Raw genomic sequence first — 17,641 nt, 5'->3', positions numbered from 1 at the left:
CTAAACCTGATCACGTTTTCAGGCCTTGTACCTGTCACCTCGTAACGTCGCCTGGAAAATCGCCGTCCCTGCCGCGCTATATTGCATTTCTGGCCGCGGATGAAAGTCCGAGGATGTCGGTGGCTGGGGAAGAAAGCAGCCCTCGATTCGATTTCTATTTTCTCTTTGTGTTTACTCTGTTGATTGGACGATGAGTAATGTCTTAGGCGACTCGACTGCTTTTTTCGTGCTTCGAGATGGAGAAATGAAGAGGAATGATGAATTCTAATTGTTCTAATACTCTTAACTTCCTGGGTCCTTATAATTCGTAGTTATGCAGAAAGCTACCAACCCCCAAAATTACATCAAATTTATTAAACGCAGTATGGACCCCCTAATTTTCTGATCCTCATTTTGCAAAAAATTACCAAGCCACAGAACAACTCTTACATTACACAATTATTAAAACTACCAAGCCATAGTTTCATTTCATTCTTAAAAAACAAAAGCAACAAAAAATTAAAATAATTATATTAATATTAATATTAATTATACTGCTCACTATTAAATAACACCTTAAAACATTGTCAAACAATAACAAGAAATGAAGTATACTCAATAGAAATAAAGCAACTCTAACAATTAAATCGTCAAACTAATGTTACTCCGTTTCAGATCATTGAGGGTTGATAGCTTTCTGCGTAACTACCAATTGCCAATCCTCGGGGGGTGGAGGAACTCTCGAAGTCTCAGATTAAATGAGAACTTCTGCTTCCTAATTCGATGCATCATGTTCCCATAAATCCTCTGACACTCAGTTTACATCAAATTTAACAAATGTAATTTTCCTCGAAACTGCCTGAAGAGCACGAAGAGTGCTTCAATGGATTTCCCTACGTCCGAGCCGCGCTCGACCCGGTGAAAGTTGATTGTCCAGCAATCAAGCGAGCAACAATACGCCGAGTGTTCGAACACGTCTCTGAATGTTCAGGTTAGACCGCATTTAGCAACGATAAATCGTCTAACGAGCACGCGAGCAGGAATACCTACCAATGGTCGAGCCACGCTGCGGCATAAAGGGCCGTGCACGAAACGGGGGCTCGTTTTTTCCGTTTTCTGCGCAACGTACCAGCAGCCATGGTCCAGCGAACGAAAGACGCCGGATGCGAGCGTTTCTTTTTCACCGAAATTTATTAACGATCCGTGATTCACACAGCGGGGATGCCGAAATACCGGCCTGCTTATTTCGGTGTGCTCTCTCTCTGCCCTGTCTTTTTTCTTCTGCCTCTCCCTGTATGCAGGGTGTGTCAGAATTGTAGACGGATAGCTCAACTGGCCGATAGAGCGGACGAAAACAAGGAAAAAGGATTTTAATAGACGCGAACCCACGAATTAATCACTCCCTACGACCTGCGTATTCAGCTTCCTATTTCATCTACCAAAAGCTTCGCACGAATAAATAAACTTTGAGAGCGTCAACATTACCGAAAACTACTACCGAAAATCCCGGGCAAATGATTACCTTAATTTCAGAATCGGGGAGAAAATCGGGGACAAAGATTGCCGGGGAAATAAATCGTGTTCCGGAGACTATCTCCGAAAATCTGGAACGAATGGTCACCTTACCTATTCGTGTATAATCCCACGAAGAGTTTGATTTACAAAATGAGAAGCTGAGTACATCGACGTGATCTGTTTGTGGGGGTATGTTGAACTCTTTTCTTCTTTATTTTGTACGTTCTACTACTTACCCGATTAAGTTTGTGTCTACGATTCAGAAACACCCTGTAGGGATTGTACGAAGTATATCTTGCTGTTGCTCTCTATTCTCCGGACTTCTCCCTTGCAGGGGCTTCATCGAGAGACGATATTGTCCGCGACGAGTTATCGCGGCATCGTTGCAGCCCGAATGCATGCGGATCGAGAAGCAACCGCGGGAGCCGTATTTTATTTCTGTATCGCGACTGACAAACACGTGTTGCACCCGAAACCTTGGCCCGAATCGCTAGTTATTCGGTCAGTCCATCGCGGCTGTTGATTCACGCCGATCCGCTGTCCCGTCATCTGTACCGCACGAGCCGTCTAATTTTGCGATTGCCGCGACGGATGATTTTTCAAGATGCCCCTTGAATACGCGCACTGCCTCGAGGATAACGAGGGACAAGACACGGTATTCTGAATACTTCAGCGCGGCCTTGATGGTGTTCGTATTGTTCTCACCCCGCGGAGATATATGCCATTGTTATGTCGACGAATGTATTTGCGTTAAATAAATGTTTGTGGGAGTGTATCCAGTTGACTTGGTAAATGGAACGCAGCGGTACGAGCTTCTTGATTTAAAATAATAATCAAGGATTCGAGTAGCACTGTGCTTTAAATTCAAAAAGAGATCTCATATTTGAAGAAATTGACCATCCAATTTTAGAAAATTAATATTTCAATGAGGAATCTTGAGTGAAAGATTGAGTGAACCAGCAAATAGATCCTGAAGTGATGCTTGGATAATATGATAATAGTTACCTAATTTACTTGCAAAAAATTGACCTTTCAATAAAAAAAAAATTCCGTTCCACTCAACAGACCTAACTTTCTATTCTATGTCTACGTAATTTTGAATACCTCGATACAGATCTCCTGGCAATAATCAAACGCCTCACGTGACTCGCCACTGGGCTCCAGGTGGCACTTGAAGGGAACGACGGTTTCAGGATCGACGCAGGGGAATGAAATCCTGTAACGTTTAACAAAAGAATTTTATTCTTTCTCAATTTACGATAACAAGTGACTAGCACTTAAAATACAGCGATCGATATCGGCCAGAATTCGCAAAAACCGCCAGGCACACACTCACCACCCATATTACTATACTATCTCCGCCGTTCGCGCGCGTTTTGGAATGTATCGATTTAGGCACGCTCTGGAAGCACATTCTCTCATCCGTCGTCGCGCAACAGGCGAGGGAAGAGGAACCTTTTTCGCGCGTGTCTCGCCTCGGCCGAACGAAACTTTTCCGGCGGATCGTCCGCGCGGGACGCTGCGCAAATATTTACCGTCCCACTTACCGGACCCGCCCCGCTCGCGAGCTACAGAGGGACTCGCTAATCCGGCGCCCGGCGAAAGTATAAAAATATAAAAAGGAGAACGAAGAGAGACCGCGCGAGGAAACATATATATTCACAGCACTTTCAGGGCTATCATGCTCGCTTGGTAAACACCCACATTACATAGGCACATAGGCGAGGGCACAGGCGAGGGCACAGGCGAGGACATAGGCGAGGACATAGGCGAGACCGCGTGGAAAAGGTAGCCCACACGAGCGATCAGGCGCTCGTACGCCCGACGTGCAACGCTGACGATGCGAAAGGCACTGAACAATATACAATGCACGACTTACGCTAAGAACCTTAACACACGACCGCGTCGGTCGCTAGCGTACGTAGAAAAGAACGATTTACAAGGGAAGAAGGATGCTCCGACCTCGGTCACAGTCGGGAACAAGAGCCACGAGAGGCTGGATGTTCGCGCCGTGCGGCGAGCAAACCTGCGCGAGCATCTCGCGTCCACCCCGCGAAGGCCTATCATCGTCCTCTCCATTAATCTTACTTATTCGTTAAATCGAACCGTCGATTCTCTCTTAGAGCTATACCTCAGCAAAAGTGAATTGTGCGCTATGTACACCTTAGGCTACTTTCAGTAGGAACATTAAGGTTGTCGATGATCGATCCGCCCTGGAACTCGGAAGCTCGATCACGGGGAGACTCGCGGTCCCGTTTCATTTAATACCGCGCCGTGGAATTACGATGGTGGTTGCGATTCGGTTGGAGGACTACGTTGGTTCGTTGGACACTTTGGAGGAGCACGCGTTGGCTGCAGAGCTTTGAGCGTCAGGCTAACGTGGAACAAAGGGAGCTGCGTTTAGTATAATCTGTGGTAGAGGAAGCGACTCTGATATCCGAATACTTCATGGGAGTGTAAATCAACGTTTCTCATGGCTGAAGCTTTTTACGCGTCCCTGTTTCCCTCTATAAAGTCCGTCCTGTTTTATGCGCTTCATAAAGCTTCGGAACTTACGTCGCACAGCGTTGGCATAAATTTCCACTGCACAGCCTCCCTGGACTATACGCATTCGTCTTCCGCGATGCGCGGTAGAATTGAGATTGCAGCGCTTTCCGCGCGAATGAACTCTCTTCATTCGGCGGAGGCTGAGAAATTTGAAAGACTGTCGGGTTTCGTCTCCAGGTCCCTGTACTCAGAGCTCGTTTCCGGTTCCGTGGCAGAGAAACGAGCTCAGAATCGGCGAAGCTTCTCGCGTTCTCGGACAATGTGAGCGCAGTGTAACGTGCGGAACGTGACACGTAATCCTCTCATCGAGTAACACGCTTTTTGTTAGCAAACGAACGTTCAGAAGTACGAGAACCCGCCTGATTTTTGGTTTTACACGAAGCAGGTCCATCCGCATATCCTCGAAAAATTATTATATTCGTCAATTCTCGATCTAAGTATGCGAAAAATATTTTTAAACACTCGGTGTTTCGGTACGTTTCGGTACCAGTGGACACTCGCAGTTCGGTGATTCGTTTGCATGAAATAGAAAGTAGTTAGTGTCACCTCTTCCAATAGGGAAATTAGAATCAGAGGAGGCTTCGAAATCCTGAACGTTCGTTTTTTTTTTTTTTTTAAATAAATACACAGGAGCGCTCGAAACACGATAGCTGGCGATTTCGATACCCGCAACAGCGATGAAATAGCTCGAATCTTAACACTTTGGGTGTTCCTTAAATTTTGTTGAGAATGGTAGATAGAATAAAGGAATTATGAATTTTAATACTGTGCGGAGGCACATGTGACATTGTACTTTAGTTTCTCCCATTTTTATTTCCCATTTTTTTTATCTGCATAATTGAATAACTTTCGTTGTTATTTTATTATGAAGAAACCGAATCTTTGTTATAGTACTTTTTAGTAGGTTGCTAAAGAATACGTTTTTCTACTTTTAAAACGTGTATCGAATTTTAATAAAACTGTTCTTAGTCAAGAGTTGTGCTGCTTTTAAGAAATGGATCTCATACTCGGCTACTTTACCCTGATAACCCGATATCAGAAGTAAAATGCCAAGTATTTCTCCACCAATTCACCTTACTATACGCGATAAATAATCAAAGAAATAAAGATCTCCAAAAAATGGCAGCTTCATAGACGTTTCACCTATCTCGTTTCGAGCGCTCGAGGAGCCGTCCATCAAGGAAGCCTTACTCAATCGAAATTCCAGTCTCACAGTTGGAAGCATATCCCTGCAACTAATCCCGCACGGAACAATAAATAAACCAAGAGAAACGTTCGATGACCACCGAAACGAACCGCGCGATCCATCGATTAGAAACTCGGCCACGGTTTCTCCGAGTGCCAATCTCACGCAACGAAATTCCCTCGATGAGAGTTAGCAGCGATCGCCTCGTTTCAGACGCCACTTAAACCTACAACGTTCACAGCGCAGCAGTGGCGCGTGCCCCTGAATCGCCTACCGAAACCATCGAAAATCCAACCACCCTTCCGCACTCGTAGTTAGAACCGAGAAAAGGGAACCTGACGAGAGCTGGCGAAATCGAGAGGAGGACACGTCCCGCTCCGACTCCTCGTGGTCTCTACTCCAACTTGGCGAGCCGCTCTTCGTTTCCACGGTCGCGGCAGTCTTTCACACGGCCCGTTCGATCCGCCGTGTTCTCACGAATGTTTCTCTCTCAGCCTGGATGCCGAATGAGACGTCTCTGCCGCGAGGATCTCACGCAAATGCCAAGCAAACGTCCCCCAGCTGACGAGCAGGATACGACATTCCCACTCGAGTCCCCGTCCATCGTCGTTGCACGTCCAGCCCGACCTGTCGAGATTCGCCAGTGACCCCCGGTCGACCGAAATGCTGTTGCACCAGAGACGCGCCTCCTGCACCCTCTCCCTCCCTCGGGGCGCCAGCGAGCGCGTTCCCCAGCTCGTTTAGGGCATCCCTCGTGTCTAGTAGCCCCTTGAGGGAGATTGGTTACCTTGCCGCGGTCCAACGTCCGCCTTCCACTGTCGCCCCTCGATGAGGTAAGCCACGCGTCGCGTTGGTCGCGAGAACGTTCTGCAGGAGCGTGGTTCCGCCCGCTTCAGGGTTGAAGGATCGTTTCTCGGTTGCCACCGTCAGCGGTTCGCGTAGACGTTGCTGCTGAGAACGACCACGTCGGTTCTCCTGTCTGGTTCGTCACGACCTCCGAGGAGGAGGGCGCAGAGGAGGCGTCATATGCTCAGCGAGGGCCTCTTCTTTCGGTCCTTGGTGGTGTTCTTGCCGAAGATGGTGCCGAGCACCCTGGAGACAGAGTGCACGCCCAGCTTCCGGCGGATGGGCAGCGCCCGCAGGAGCTGCACCGACCTCGCCTCCCTGAGGAGCGCTTGGAAGGCCAGCGCGGCACCCGCCGGACTCTCCGCCGCGCTCACCTCGTAGAACTGGCAGCCGTGCGCCAGAGACAGCTGCTGGCCCTCGTCCACGCACACCTCTCTGTAACAGGAAGGTGCCATTTCGGGTATTTGTAATTCATTGCTCTTAGCAAGACAGGGAATTGGCGGGTCGGATCTGACTGTGGTGGACGGAGGAATGATGGGAAATTTTGAGATTTTTGGGTTGCAAGGTGTAGTGTACTAAATATTTAATTTCAGGGATACTTTGTTAATCGCGAGAGATCTATAGCGCTCTGGGGTAATTTTACAAGATCTCAGCACTGTGTATTTGAAAAAATTGTTGTGGATAAAAGTGATTTTTGGGGGGTTAAATTCACCAGATTTTTAAATTCTTCTAAATTAGTCTAGAAATTTGCAGAAATATTGGCAAAGACATGTGTATCCTGAGGAGTGATTCACCCGGTGTGATCACGAAGGGTTAAAGCGAATGTAAAAATATTAATTCTTATATTACATAAGAAAATATTAGAAAATGCCAATATTCCTCCACTTTACGGTCTCTAAGTAGTATCTTTGTAAATACTACTTAGTCTCTCCGCTTCTAAATTCGCGAAATTACTTAAATTTCTGTTTAGAGTAACCTAAGTATTTCCCCAATTGCATCGAGAACCAAAGAAAGGAAAGCTACAAAGAGCCTCTGCAGATTTCGTGTTCCCCGAGGCAGCAAACTGGAGGCGACGCGGGTCAGCGAGCCTGCCAAGCACCGAAACGACCGCGCTCGAGAAAGAAATAGAGGACCGCGAGGGGGTGAACGCTTCTTCTTTCGCAACACGCGGAGCCCGTAAATTTTCGGGACAGGAAAGAAGGCGTCACCGGGGATCAACGGAAGCTGTCAAGGTCCGCGGTGAGGATGGGAGCGAGTGGACGGGTCACGACTTCTTGGCAAACATCGTTCCGGCTGAACGGAAGCTGAGGAAGGTGAGTGAACGCTGGCATAAAGGAAAGAACGCGGAGTCACTGGAATTCCGCCAGCCTGGACGCCGCCATTGGGTATTTATAATCCTTATCACAAGCACCTCTAATGAATCTCAACACCACCTTGTATCATTTACAATCAACTGCACTGTTAATCATTAAGTCACCAAACAAACGCACGCTTCCACCACAAGCGACCCTTTAAACCCTTGAGAAGGGTTAATGAACGGGAAAGGAGCTGATGAATCAAGGAACTACCCCTGCTCAAGGATCTCCTTCAGAATTCCCAGTGGGAAAAGCTACGGGAAAGCTTTCTAAGGGGTCATTTCTTATCCCCTCCCTCCCCTAGTATAAGAATTCGTGAGATTTTATTTTTCACATTGCACTTTTTCAGTTATTAGAATTCTTTTAAAGGTTTATATAATTCGTTTAAATCGATTTCGTGTGTGCGTTGAAGCATTGTTTTTTAGGCTACTCATTAGGGTGGGCCTTATTTTCAACACGCGATTTCTTTGCTCTCACCCATTAATATGGTTCCATTTCATAAAAAACTAGTCCCTGGAAAAGATTATTGCAATCGGACAACAGGACTACCCTACTACTCATACTGCACATTTGGTTAAAAAAATATTACTCAAGATGCTCCCTGACTCCCTCTCCCCCTTTGTAAGAAAACCGAAGAAATTCGCGACCCCTTCCCACCCCAAGAGTCTCATGATCACGACCATCATCCCCACCCAAGTATCTCGTGCTCATTGCACCCCCTTCGCAGGAACAAGCTCATTACCAGCGAGGGGCGCAGTCTTTCGACGCCCATGATCGATCCCCGGGGGTAACGAAGAGGGGTAGAAGCTGATCCTCCGTCGTATATCAGCCGGCTGGCTCGGCTCCGCCGCGATATTTATGGAGGCAATTAAATTCGCCGGAACACACGATACTCTCGAGACGTCGATGGCGGATGGAACGGAGGGCGAAGGGGGCTCAGAGCTGCGGCGCGTGGGAGGGCCCGCGCGCGGACCTCTAATCGCGCGCACGAGTCTCGTATGCATGCACACGTGAGCCAGCCACCACGTTCACGGCCGTTAATCTGTCCCCTTTTATTTTATACGAGGCGATCCGTTGCTTTACGAGGAACGGCGTCAGATTCGAGGCCTGTCGTTCCCCGCGCACTCTCACGATCCGCGAGCAGGAAAATTGAATATCGTCGGTGGGAGAAGGATGGCCGAGGGGAGAGGCTCGACATTTCAGAGCCTCCGCGAACCGATCGGGATACATCCGTGAAACGGCGAGACCTTTTAAGAAAACGACGAGCCACGACAGATTGCACCTGGACTCGAGTAGGTCGGTAGAGGTGCAGCGGAGTTCTGGTTCAGGGACGGAGAGAAGTTGCACACCTCTGGGCATTGTTCTTTGAATTGAGGATACGTTTTTTAAGGAATTTCTTTTAGTGAAAGTTGCGTGCGTTAGAAGATTAGTTAACACGCTGATATTATTTGTAATGACAGTGTTATAGCTCAGAAATGTGTAAGGAAGAATTATCAGTTCGAGATGGCAGTCCCTGGTCAGTTTCCATGGCAGTCAACGCGTCAGCTTTGAGGAAATGGAGGAAAGGCTAGTTTAAGACAGTTGTAACGCTGTAACAAAGTAATATCGAAGTTTTCATTCTAATTGGATGTGGAAACTTTTTGCAGTAATCTTTGGGTTAATGGCGCGTATCAGGATCAAGGATTTCCTGGTTTCTTTTTTTATGAGATAATTACATGTTAGTTTGATATTAGACACGCACTCGTTTCTGAAGCGTAAGGCAGTTTCTTAGAAATCAGAGAAAAATGAAGAACCGTTTAACTGGTTACCAGAAAGCATATAAAATCGCTACCCTCGTGCCAAAATTTAGCTGAACATAATAGATTTATTAAGTAAAAGGAACTTCTGTATTCTTGCAACTTGAAAATTAAAAAAATTCTGCAAATATTTTGATAACTCTGCTGCAATTAAACTGACTTAATCTTTCGAGCAGTATTACGTTGTAACAAGTACTAGACCGTGCAAACACCTAATTCATTTTAACCAAAAACTCAATAAACATTCCACTGTCGCTCCACAGACCTCCCCATAAAACCTCTCAAATATTCCAAACCTCTTAGTCAATTTCCCAGCACGGTTCTCAGAGAATCCGTGACGTTCAGAAACTCCTCTCTTTGATATCAAAACATTGTTCACCTACATATCTGGCCGCAAGACTTGTTCCTCCATTTGCCTCAGACACGTGCTTTCTACTTGGCGCCAGCTTACTGCTCGCGCGTCGCAATTTCAACAAACCGCCGCTCGAAAAACGAGAAAGAAACGTCCAAGTGCACGCGATGGGGAAAAAAAAGGACGAAAGAAAGTGGGAAAAGAAGTAGAACTGCAACTGTCCGGCGCAACGAATAGCGCACGGACCAATCGAGAAGGCTGGTCGGATCGCGTAAAGCCGACTCGAGATTCAAAGCCTTCTTTCCCGTTTCGGAGCAGCCATTCTCTTGCCAATAATCCGCCAGGGCGACTAATTAAATTTACGCCGCGGGACGGGCATTTTTCCTTCCCTTCTCCACGGTTTTGTTTGAACGCGGAGAGGAGATCGCTGGGTCGATTCTTTTCCAGCGCTCGCCTCCTTCCTGCCCGGTAGCCGCTCGAACCGTCTTAATGGAGTTCATAAAGATTAGAGCAAAGCCGGCTGCTGCGGGGCTGGTGAAACCACTCTCTCGGGAACGAGTTATCGCCGCTTTAGATACATCCGAAGCGGCGTCCGGCCGCGAATATCGTACATCGATAAACTTATCGCGAAATATCAGCTGGCGAATCCCTCGGAGCCACGCTCGCCACGGCTGACAAACTGGTTCGCGAGGCTGAAAAGCCAGCCGGCGCGCTTGGAAAGCCGCGTTTCGAGCCGGACTGCAAAAACGGACGGGGCAGGTTTTCCTTGGCGCGAGTGGCGCTCCAGCGATTGTTAATTGTAAATCGAGAGATATGTTTCGGTGATGCTGGTTTAAGAACTTGTGAATTTGTCACGGAGCTTGATGGCTCGGTGGATTGGTCGAGGAACTTCAGGGGCACTATTTTGTGGAAGTTGAATTATCAGAAGAATATGGCAGAATTTCCTAATTCGAATGGTGGAGCTGAGCGATTATGAATTGAAAATCGTGGTGTATTTTTAAGCAAAGTTAAATTAAAGAGTTGAGATACTTACTTAAGAGGGTATTCTGGTCTAGCGTGCGAGTTTCATGGCCACTTTTCAGAGTTTTTTATGCGCAATGAAGGTAACTGTACTACGCAAAGTTTTTTCTAAAATCTTAATCATCCTTTTAACTGTATTTACAAATTTTTTTTGTCGTGATAAAATTAGTATGACATGTCTGTATGAAGACATGAATATTTTGTGTTTTGGCATGTGGCTGCCATGATTCTGTCCTTCGTAGGCATCTGAAATAAATGATTAATGAAAAAATTTATTCAGTAAGAATATGGCTATCGTCTGAATCGAGATTATTCATTGAAATTAATTTTTACACAAAATGATTCAAACGATAGCTATATTCTTACTGAATAAAATGTTTCATTAATCATTTGCTTCAGATGCCTACGAAGGGCAGAATCATGGCAGCCACATGGCAAAGCTCAAAATATTCATGTCTTCATACAGACATCTCATACTAATTTTTTTACGATAAAAAAATTGTAAATATAGTTAAAAGGACGATTAAGATTTTGGGGGAAACTTTGCGTAGTACAGCTTACTTTCATTGCCCACAAAAAATCTGAAAAATGGTCATGAAACTCGCATGATAGACCAGAATACCCCCTATGGGGTACCATTTTGTGTGAAGTAGATCTATTAGCAGAATACAATTGAGGAAGTTGGTTGAACGAATTTTGAAACATCTGTGATTGTTGTTTCCTTGAGATTAAATTATTTGAAGAAATTAATAGCTTCCAATTTGCAAACTAGGAATACTAGGACAAGTTGAAGTTTCCTCGTTCAAGATGGAAATCGTTCAACTATCAATTGAATACTACCTCTCACCTTTCACTCTTGCACCTTCAAAAGAACTTTAAAATCGAATATCGGAATGAAACCTAACAGAAATACTTATCCCGCGAATTTCTTCCCTCGTTTCCCCGAAGCAAATCGATAACGATCAGAAGCTCCATCCAGGCCGATCGAACGCGGCTTAAACTGTCCCTCCAACAAATCCTCTTCTAGCTAAGTGATATTTGATGCGATAAAAACCGCAAGCGGGCGAATACAAAACGCCGTTTCTCGCGAGCCGGACGTTAATCTACCGCTTAGATTAGCCGTGGACAAAAGGTTGCACAGTGACGAAAGATAATCCCTAGGTGATTGATGACGATCCTCGTCGAGGCTGCTAAAGGTGGAAGGTTGCAAGGCTTTGCCAACTTCCTGAAACGTTTTCTCACGAGACGCGTGTCGAGCAAGAAACCCACAAACGATCTTTCCCTATACCTGAACTTGAACAACCATTCACTCCGTCCACGCGAAAAAGATCATTAACTTTTATGCAGCTTCGCACTTTTCCGCGGCAAGATAAATTCAAAGACATCCACTTTTCCCGGCAGGCAATCCCTTAACTCCAAAAGTTCCCAGATGCGGAATTACTTCCTACCTGGTTTGACCGAAGAGGATTATTAGCTGCGCCAGTGCGTAAGACGCTTCCTTAATTACAAGTTAATTTGCAGTTCCAGAGGCGAACAACTCTTCGAAAGGTACAAGTAAGAGTTCGCAGCCTGCGCCGCAGAAAAATTCCGTGCAATTCTGCTTGCTTCACCAGAGCCTCGCGACTTTTGCGTCCCGTTTAACGAATCACTCCGAAGCGATTCAAAAGTGCATCGCAGCTTTGCGTGTTTTGCGCCGTACGGGAGAAAGCTGGCAAACGCTGGTCCTTATCGTTGTACCCTGCGATAACCTTCTATTTCCCGTTGCTGGGTGTTCTTTTAAAAGTTGCAGCGCGTGACTGATGGGTTGTAGAACGCTCTATCATCCTGCGGTAGAAATTCGTCTGATAGTCGAATAAAGGTTTCACTTGCCAGCCATCAACTCTCGAGGAGAAGGTTGCTGAGGCTGGATTGCAAGAAATTAATGCAGCGATCCAATTTCACTTTGAACCAGCGAAACGGTTGGATACTCAAAAGGAAGAAGACTAATAAAATCCAGCAACAATTCTCCCCCGCTCTAAATTTCTATCTACCATCTATTTTTCAAAGCGCCCGTTCCAACTGTCCCTGCACCGTTATCGCCCAGGAATTCGTTGCTGTTAACTGTCGAAGCCGCAGAAGCGCCGAACGCGCGCCGTTCGACAAGGTTAATAAGCTGCCGCGCTCAGGCCAATCTTTATCACAAACGTTTCGCGGAGCGGGGGAAAAAAAAGCGACTGGTTCGTACGATTTCCTGGCTTTCTCCTGTCCTAATCACGCAACGTGGTGATGCACTCGGGGCGAACGGGATTGCGTAAAGCGCAAAGCTGCGCGCCGAAACTCGCGCGCCACACCTGTTGCGCGCGTCTCGCTCCGTTTTAAAGAGAGTATTCCGGGCGCTCCTCGCCGCGAGATCGCTCTATCGATCTGGATCCGCCTGCTTCTCTCTATCGTCCGCGGCGAGAGAAATTAGGGGAGGTTATCGTGGCGAACGATCGTCAGGCGCGCCTTTAAATCGAATGTGTATCACCGGAGTTGGGCGCGAGAGCGGGTGAAAGGAGAAGAACCGAGGCTTTTGCGGCGTCCAGCGGAATTTCGAAAAGCTACATGTGAGATGGCGAGTGGGAGAGGGAGACAGTGATTTGTAGTTCATTTTGAAGGGGTGTCCGCTTCAGATTGCCTTCGTTGGGCACTAGTTAGCTTAACAAATGCAGGGGAACTTTTAAATTAAGATAAGGTGAATGAAAATCTAATTCAATTTCAAGAAGACGAACGAGAACTGATTTAACTCAACCAAAGTGAATTTCCGCAGGGAAAAAATTGCTATTTGAACCTTCGCGCGAAGTTTCATTGAAATCAGAATATTTGGGTCCGGAACGTTTCCTTGTTAAGCCCTCGTCTGGCGGAAATGGGGTCAATTTGGACCCATTCTATACATTTAGCTTTACTACTTACGTTCTTTGTTTAAAAAAAAATGTTTTAGATCACAGAAAGATGAAAATTTAATATAGAAACTTGGGAAAAATTCATGCTTTTCAAGTTACCCCCACCACCAATCCTGAATCCGATAGTTATTTTTACGCAGTTTTGGAGATTAAGAAAAGAGCTGCAACTTTTGCTTAAACTCCTTTTCGATATCTCTCACCGTTCTCGAGATATTCCAGGAAAAATAAAACTATGCATTTTCTCAAGGGGTGATTTCAGCCGCTAAAACCAAACTATGGCACAAACAAAAAGTAGGTTTGTCTTGCAGATGAACTACTCTACTTGCACACAAGGTTGCATAATTTTCAGAATTTTCTGGTTGCCTAACTTCGCTCGTGAGATGTTATGAATCTAATTATGGGTCAAAATTGACCCCCGACATCCGCCGCTCAAGGGTTAAGTTGCATTGAGCACGTAATGATGAAATCAACTACGAAAAAGATGAAGAATGATGTACCTACGAAGGAGGAAACTCGAGTGGCCTTGACGCGAAAGAAACGAGGGGTGGAAAATACTATTAAAGTGCATAAAACGTCACGGTGATATCATCGCGCACAGGTCTGATCATCCATCGGGTCTCGCCAGGCATGCAAACCTTCGTAAATGAATACAGGAACGCGAACGGGGAGGTGGAAAAATGAGAAACGTGTCTTCGTTAACGACGATCCGCATTCCTGCGGGGATCGCCCAGGAAATTCCTGTTCCAGAGCTTGCAGCCCATAAGGGATATCGATATCCGGTTCACCTACGTGTCACTGGCATCTCTGTACGCGGATGGGAGCAACGATTCGTGTCAAATTCAATCTCCAAGTGAAATTAGAATTTAATCGCCTGCAGCCTCCTTTTTGGCATGCGTTATCGATCAGCAGTGGGTTCTTTAGGTCCTTCTTGGAAGAATAGGACATGGAGAAGTGAAATTTAGGGAGATCCGTGAATATCATAGGAAGTGTTTTTGAAGTATTCAAATTCCTGTTGAATTTTGCGAATTGATGCTCTGTGTGGTGGGAAAGGTGGAAGAAGATGGAACTTACGATGAACGATGAATGAAAATTATATCAGAAGGAGAAAGGAATTGAGAAAAATACTACTGTTTACTAGCCTACTTTTACAAATTTACAATATCTATTCCATCAACAGTATTGAGCTTTAAAGAGATACTGTGACCTATGTGCAGAAATTGATATTCTCAAATAGGCAAGCCTCTAAATATGTCCTTAACCGTTCATTGCTGAACTCTATTCACTTGGTCACGTTCCTACACAGCCCAGGGCCTCAAATGACCAAACACAATAAATAAAATATATCAAAACACTATGCTAACCACTTCCTATGAGCTTCTATCACAGCAAATCACTCAAAGGTTACCATCATCACCCCCTGCTTCCTTCTCAAGCATCATCTTATCTCTACCCTACTACCCAAGCCTACTTTTGCTCGTCGTGACCGTTGAACCTCCATATACTCTTCCAGTATCACCAAATTCCTCATAATCATTTAGCCCCACATTTCCCCCAATCCAAAACACAAGACTACCCCCCTGGAACCTGCAACCTCACCTGAAACCGCAGAAAATACGCCCCTCCACCGCGACACAAATTGCGAAGGGTGAATACCCCCGAGCAGCAGAGCTAAAATGAACGAAGCAGCGGGCGTACGCCGTGGAGCGTCTTGGAGCCAAGTCGGCCAAACGAGGCGCGTAAACAGATCTGTCTCGAAGCGGAGATCGCGTGAACGGTTTCTAGGTGAGCGACCACTCGACCACTACCGGGTGTCGTGCTCGAAACGGTCTCTGGTGTCCTGCGTGCGGTCGGTGTGGCGCCTCGTTTCGCGTTTCACGCCGCGAGAGACAACGCGCTGGCACCGATCCTGGCAGAATCAAGCGACGACGACGACGACCGCGGGGCGATCATCTCTCGGCCGGCGGCGTTCCCGGTGATACGTGCTAACTGCGCGATGATAGAGAGCAGGTGACAGGAGAGAGAAGAACAGAGGAGGAAAGAACAGGGGCAGCCTGGCGGGCCGAGAACGGTGGCTCGCGAATCGCGTGGCGCACGCGAAATCTCGCCTCGGTCTAGGAAACGTTTCGCGAAGATCCTGTTACGCCGCCGCCGCGAAAGTGAACTGCCCGATTAATAGGCCGAACACGCACATGGATGAAAGTAGAGGCACCGTGGATCGCGAGGCGGCAGAGTGGCAAAGAGAGAGAGAGAGAAGGAGCCAAGCGAAGAGACGAGCTTGAAAGAGGGACGAGGCGCGCGTACGATGGCAGGGAGGATCGCCAACGGGCCCCAATGAAGTCGGCGATTTGGGACCGTTGCTGGGCCGGGCCACGGTGATACTGTGCTTCCGACGTGGACGCCCGTAAACAACGGGCCTCAATTACATGACAATCGAAGCGATAAGGGGAGGAAAGTGTGTCGAGGAGACGGGCCACGCGGGGAAACGGGTCAGTTGAGAGCAGGCGTGGATGGACCCGCTGCAAACTGTTGTATATTTCGTTATGTTTAACGGGCTCGTAATGAACTCAAGTGCGAGCTGACGCGTGAGAATTGAGAGATGTATGCGAGGTGATTAGTTGCTCTTGGTCGAGACTGATTGGTGTGATTGACAATAACGTGGTGGGTGTTACTGTTTGTGGAAAGTCGGGTTGATGGAAATTGGGCAAAAGCACATGTTTCTGTTAGTTAAATGTCTTTTTTCGTGGAGAATAAAGGTTTTTAGTTGAGACCAAAAATTTGTGTCATGTCAATGTTTTGAATATTTATCCTCGATTTATTATCTTCAGTTATCTTTTTTTGATCCTCCCAAATTAAGTACTGTAGGTAATTAAACATTCGAGGTATTCTTGAAATACTCATTCAACAATTTAACAATTTGTCAGTCAACAATTTCATTGAGTGTTTTTTCTTTCCTTAATTTAATTGTTTTTTCTGTTCGCTTCTTATCTTTGCCATATGTTTCCTTTTGAATTCAATTTTAAAAGAATTAGGATTATTGAACGAAGAATGGGGAAATTGAAAAATCCCAATTTTTAACGCCATCAGAAGCTGTGCCAAAATTTTTTAAATTCCACCCAGATAATTGAATATATAATTCTATTGGTCAATGTCGTTTGCATAAAATTCGACTGATCACTCACCGAGCATGGTCCAGATCTCTCTTGTTGCCAAGCAGCAGAGCGGTGAAGTAAGATGGCAGACGTAAATCAGCGAGCTGTTTCAGGAGTCCGCGAGCTTCCTGAAAGCTTCGTTTGCACGTCACGCTGTAAACGACGACGAAAGCTTCGCCCCATCGTATGTGGGAGTAAAGACAGCCATTCTCCTGGAACAATAATGAGGAGTTTCGATCTGCTTAAGCATGGAACCATCAACTGATTTACACGGATCAAAAAAATTACAAGCTACCATAAAAAAAACGACTCCTTAAAAATATGACGATCATTCAACTCCCCTAATTTCCCTCGAGACTCCGTGCGAAATTACTTTACCGCGGCGCTCTGCTCGTCAAGCCACCGTAACACCTAGAAATTTTAGAAAGTTCGGAAAATATCGTCGATAATTACAGAAATTTTTCACGCAGTCGCCACTTACGTAAGTCGTCGCCGAACGAAACGACGCGCAACTCCGAGCCAATTCTCCCTAACGAAGTCATTAAAATGCAGGGAATTCGATTTCACTTTCGAGGCGAAGGCTTTTCCAAGACCCTACCTGTCCTTCCGATTTTTCCGTGGAAACGAAAACGAACGTCCTTTAACCCGCTCGTTCCCATAGGTTGGTCCCGTACTCTTTTTCTCTCCCTCCCTCCCCGGCTCTCCCGCCGCACGGCGCGTGGCTTAATTAACACGTTAATCAACATTCCTGAACAAGTGCCTGGAAAGTCCCGATCTAGATATCCGTGATGCTCGCGCGGCGTTTCACTTTGCTCTCCGCGCGAGCGCGCGACATTACGAATTTATAATTCAACCGGCGATCCGGGGGACGATTAACGCCAGCAAATTGCCGAGCCGAGCCGTGGCACCGCGATAATTGAAATAGAAACGGTTTAACCGGTATACCCGTTCTATTTTCGAGAGGCACGCTCGGAG

The 17,641-nt window shown here is 46.4% G+C and overlaps 1 protein-coding gene across 6 annotated transcripts in view; it reads right to left on the bottom strand.

The window, feature by feature from the left end:
* The window catches only part of LOC143373739 (ras-related and estrogen-regulated growth inhibitor), a 117,250-nt gene that overhangs the window by 40,730 nt on the left and 58,879 nt on the right, over positions 1–17,641 (bottom strand). For 5 of the 6 annotated variants that reach the window (XM_076821258.1, XM_076821256.1, XM_076821257.1 and 2 more), the window contains 2 exons: positions 16,697–16,878; positions 2,719–6,508 (listed from right to left, as the gene is read on the bottom strand). In XM_076821258.1, the coding sequence (XP_076677373.1) occupies positions 6,250–6,508; positions 16,697–16,878 (441 nt within the window). In that variant the 3' untranslated portion in view covers positions 2,719–6,249. Of the gene's footprint in view, positions 1–2,718; positions 6,509–16,696; positions 16,879–17,641 lie in introns of those variants that run through there. The other variant, XR_013086520.1, reaches the window with a different exon arrangement.

This window comes from Andrena cerasifolii, chromosome 10 (assembly GCF_050908995.1).
Source record: "Andrena cerasifolii isolate SP2316 chromosome 10, iyAndCera1_principal, whole genome shotgun sequence".
In the NCBI taxonomy this organism is placed as follows: Eukaryota; Metazoa; Arthropoda; class Insecta; order Hymenoptera; family Andrenidae; genus Andrena; species Andrena cerasifolii.
Note: the sequence above shows the minus strand (reverse complement) of the source record. Positions and strands in the feature narration are given on the sequence as shown.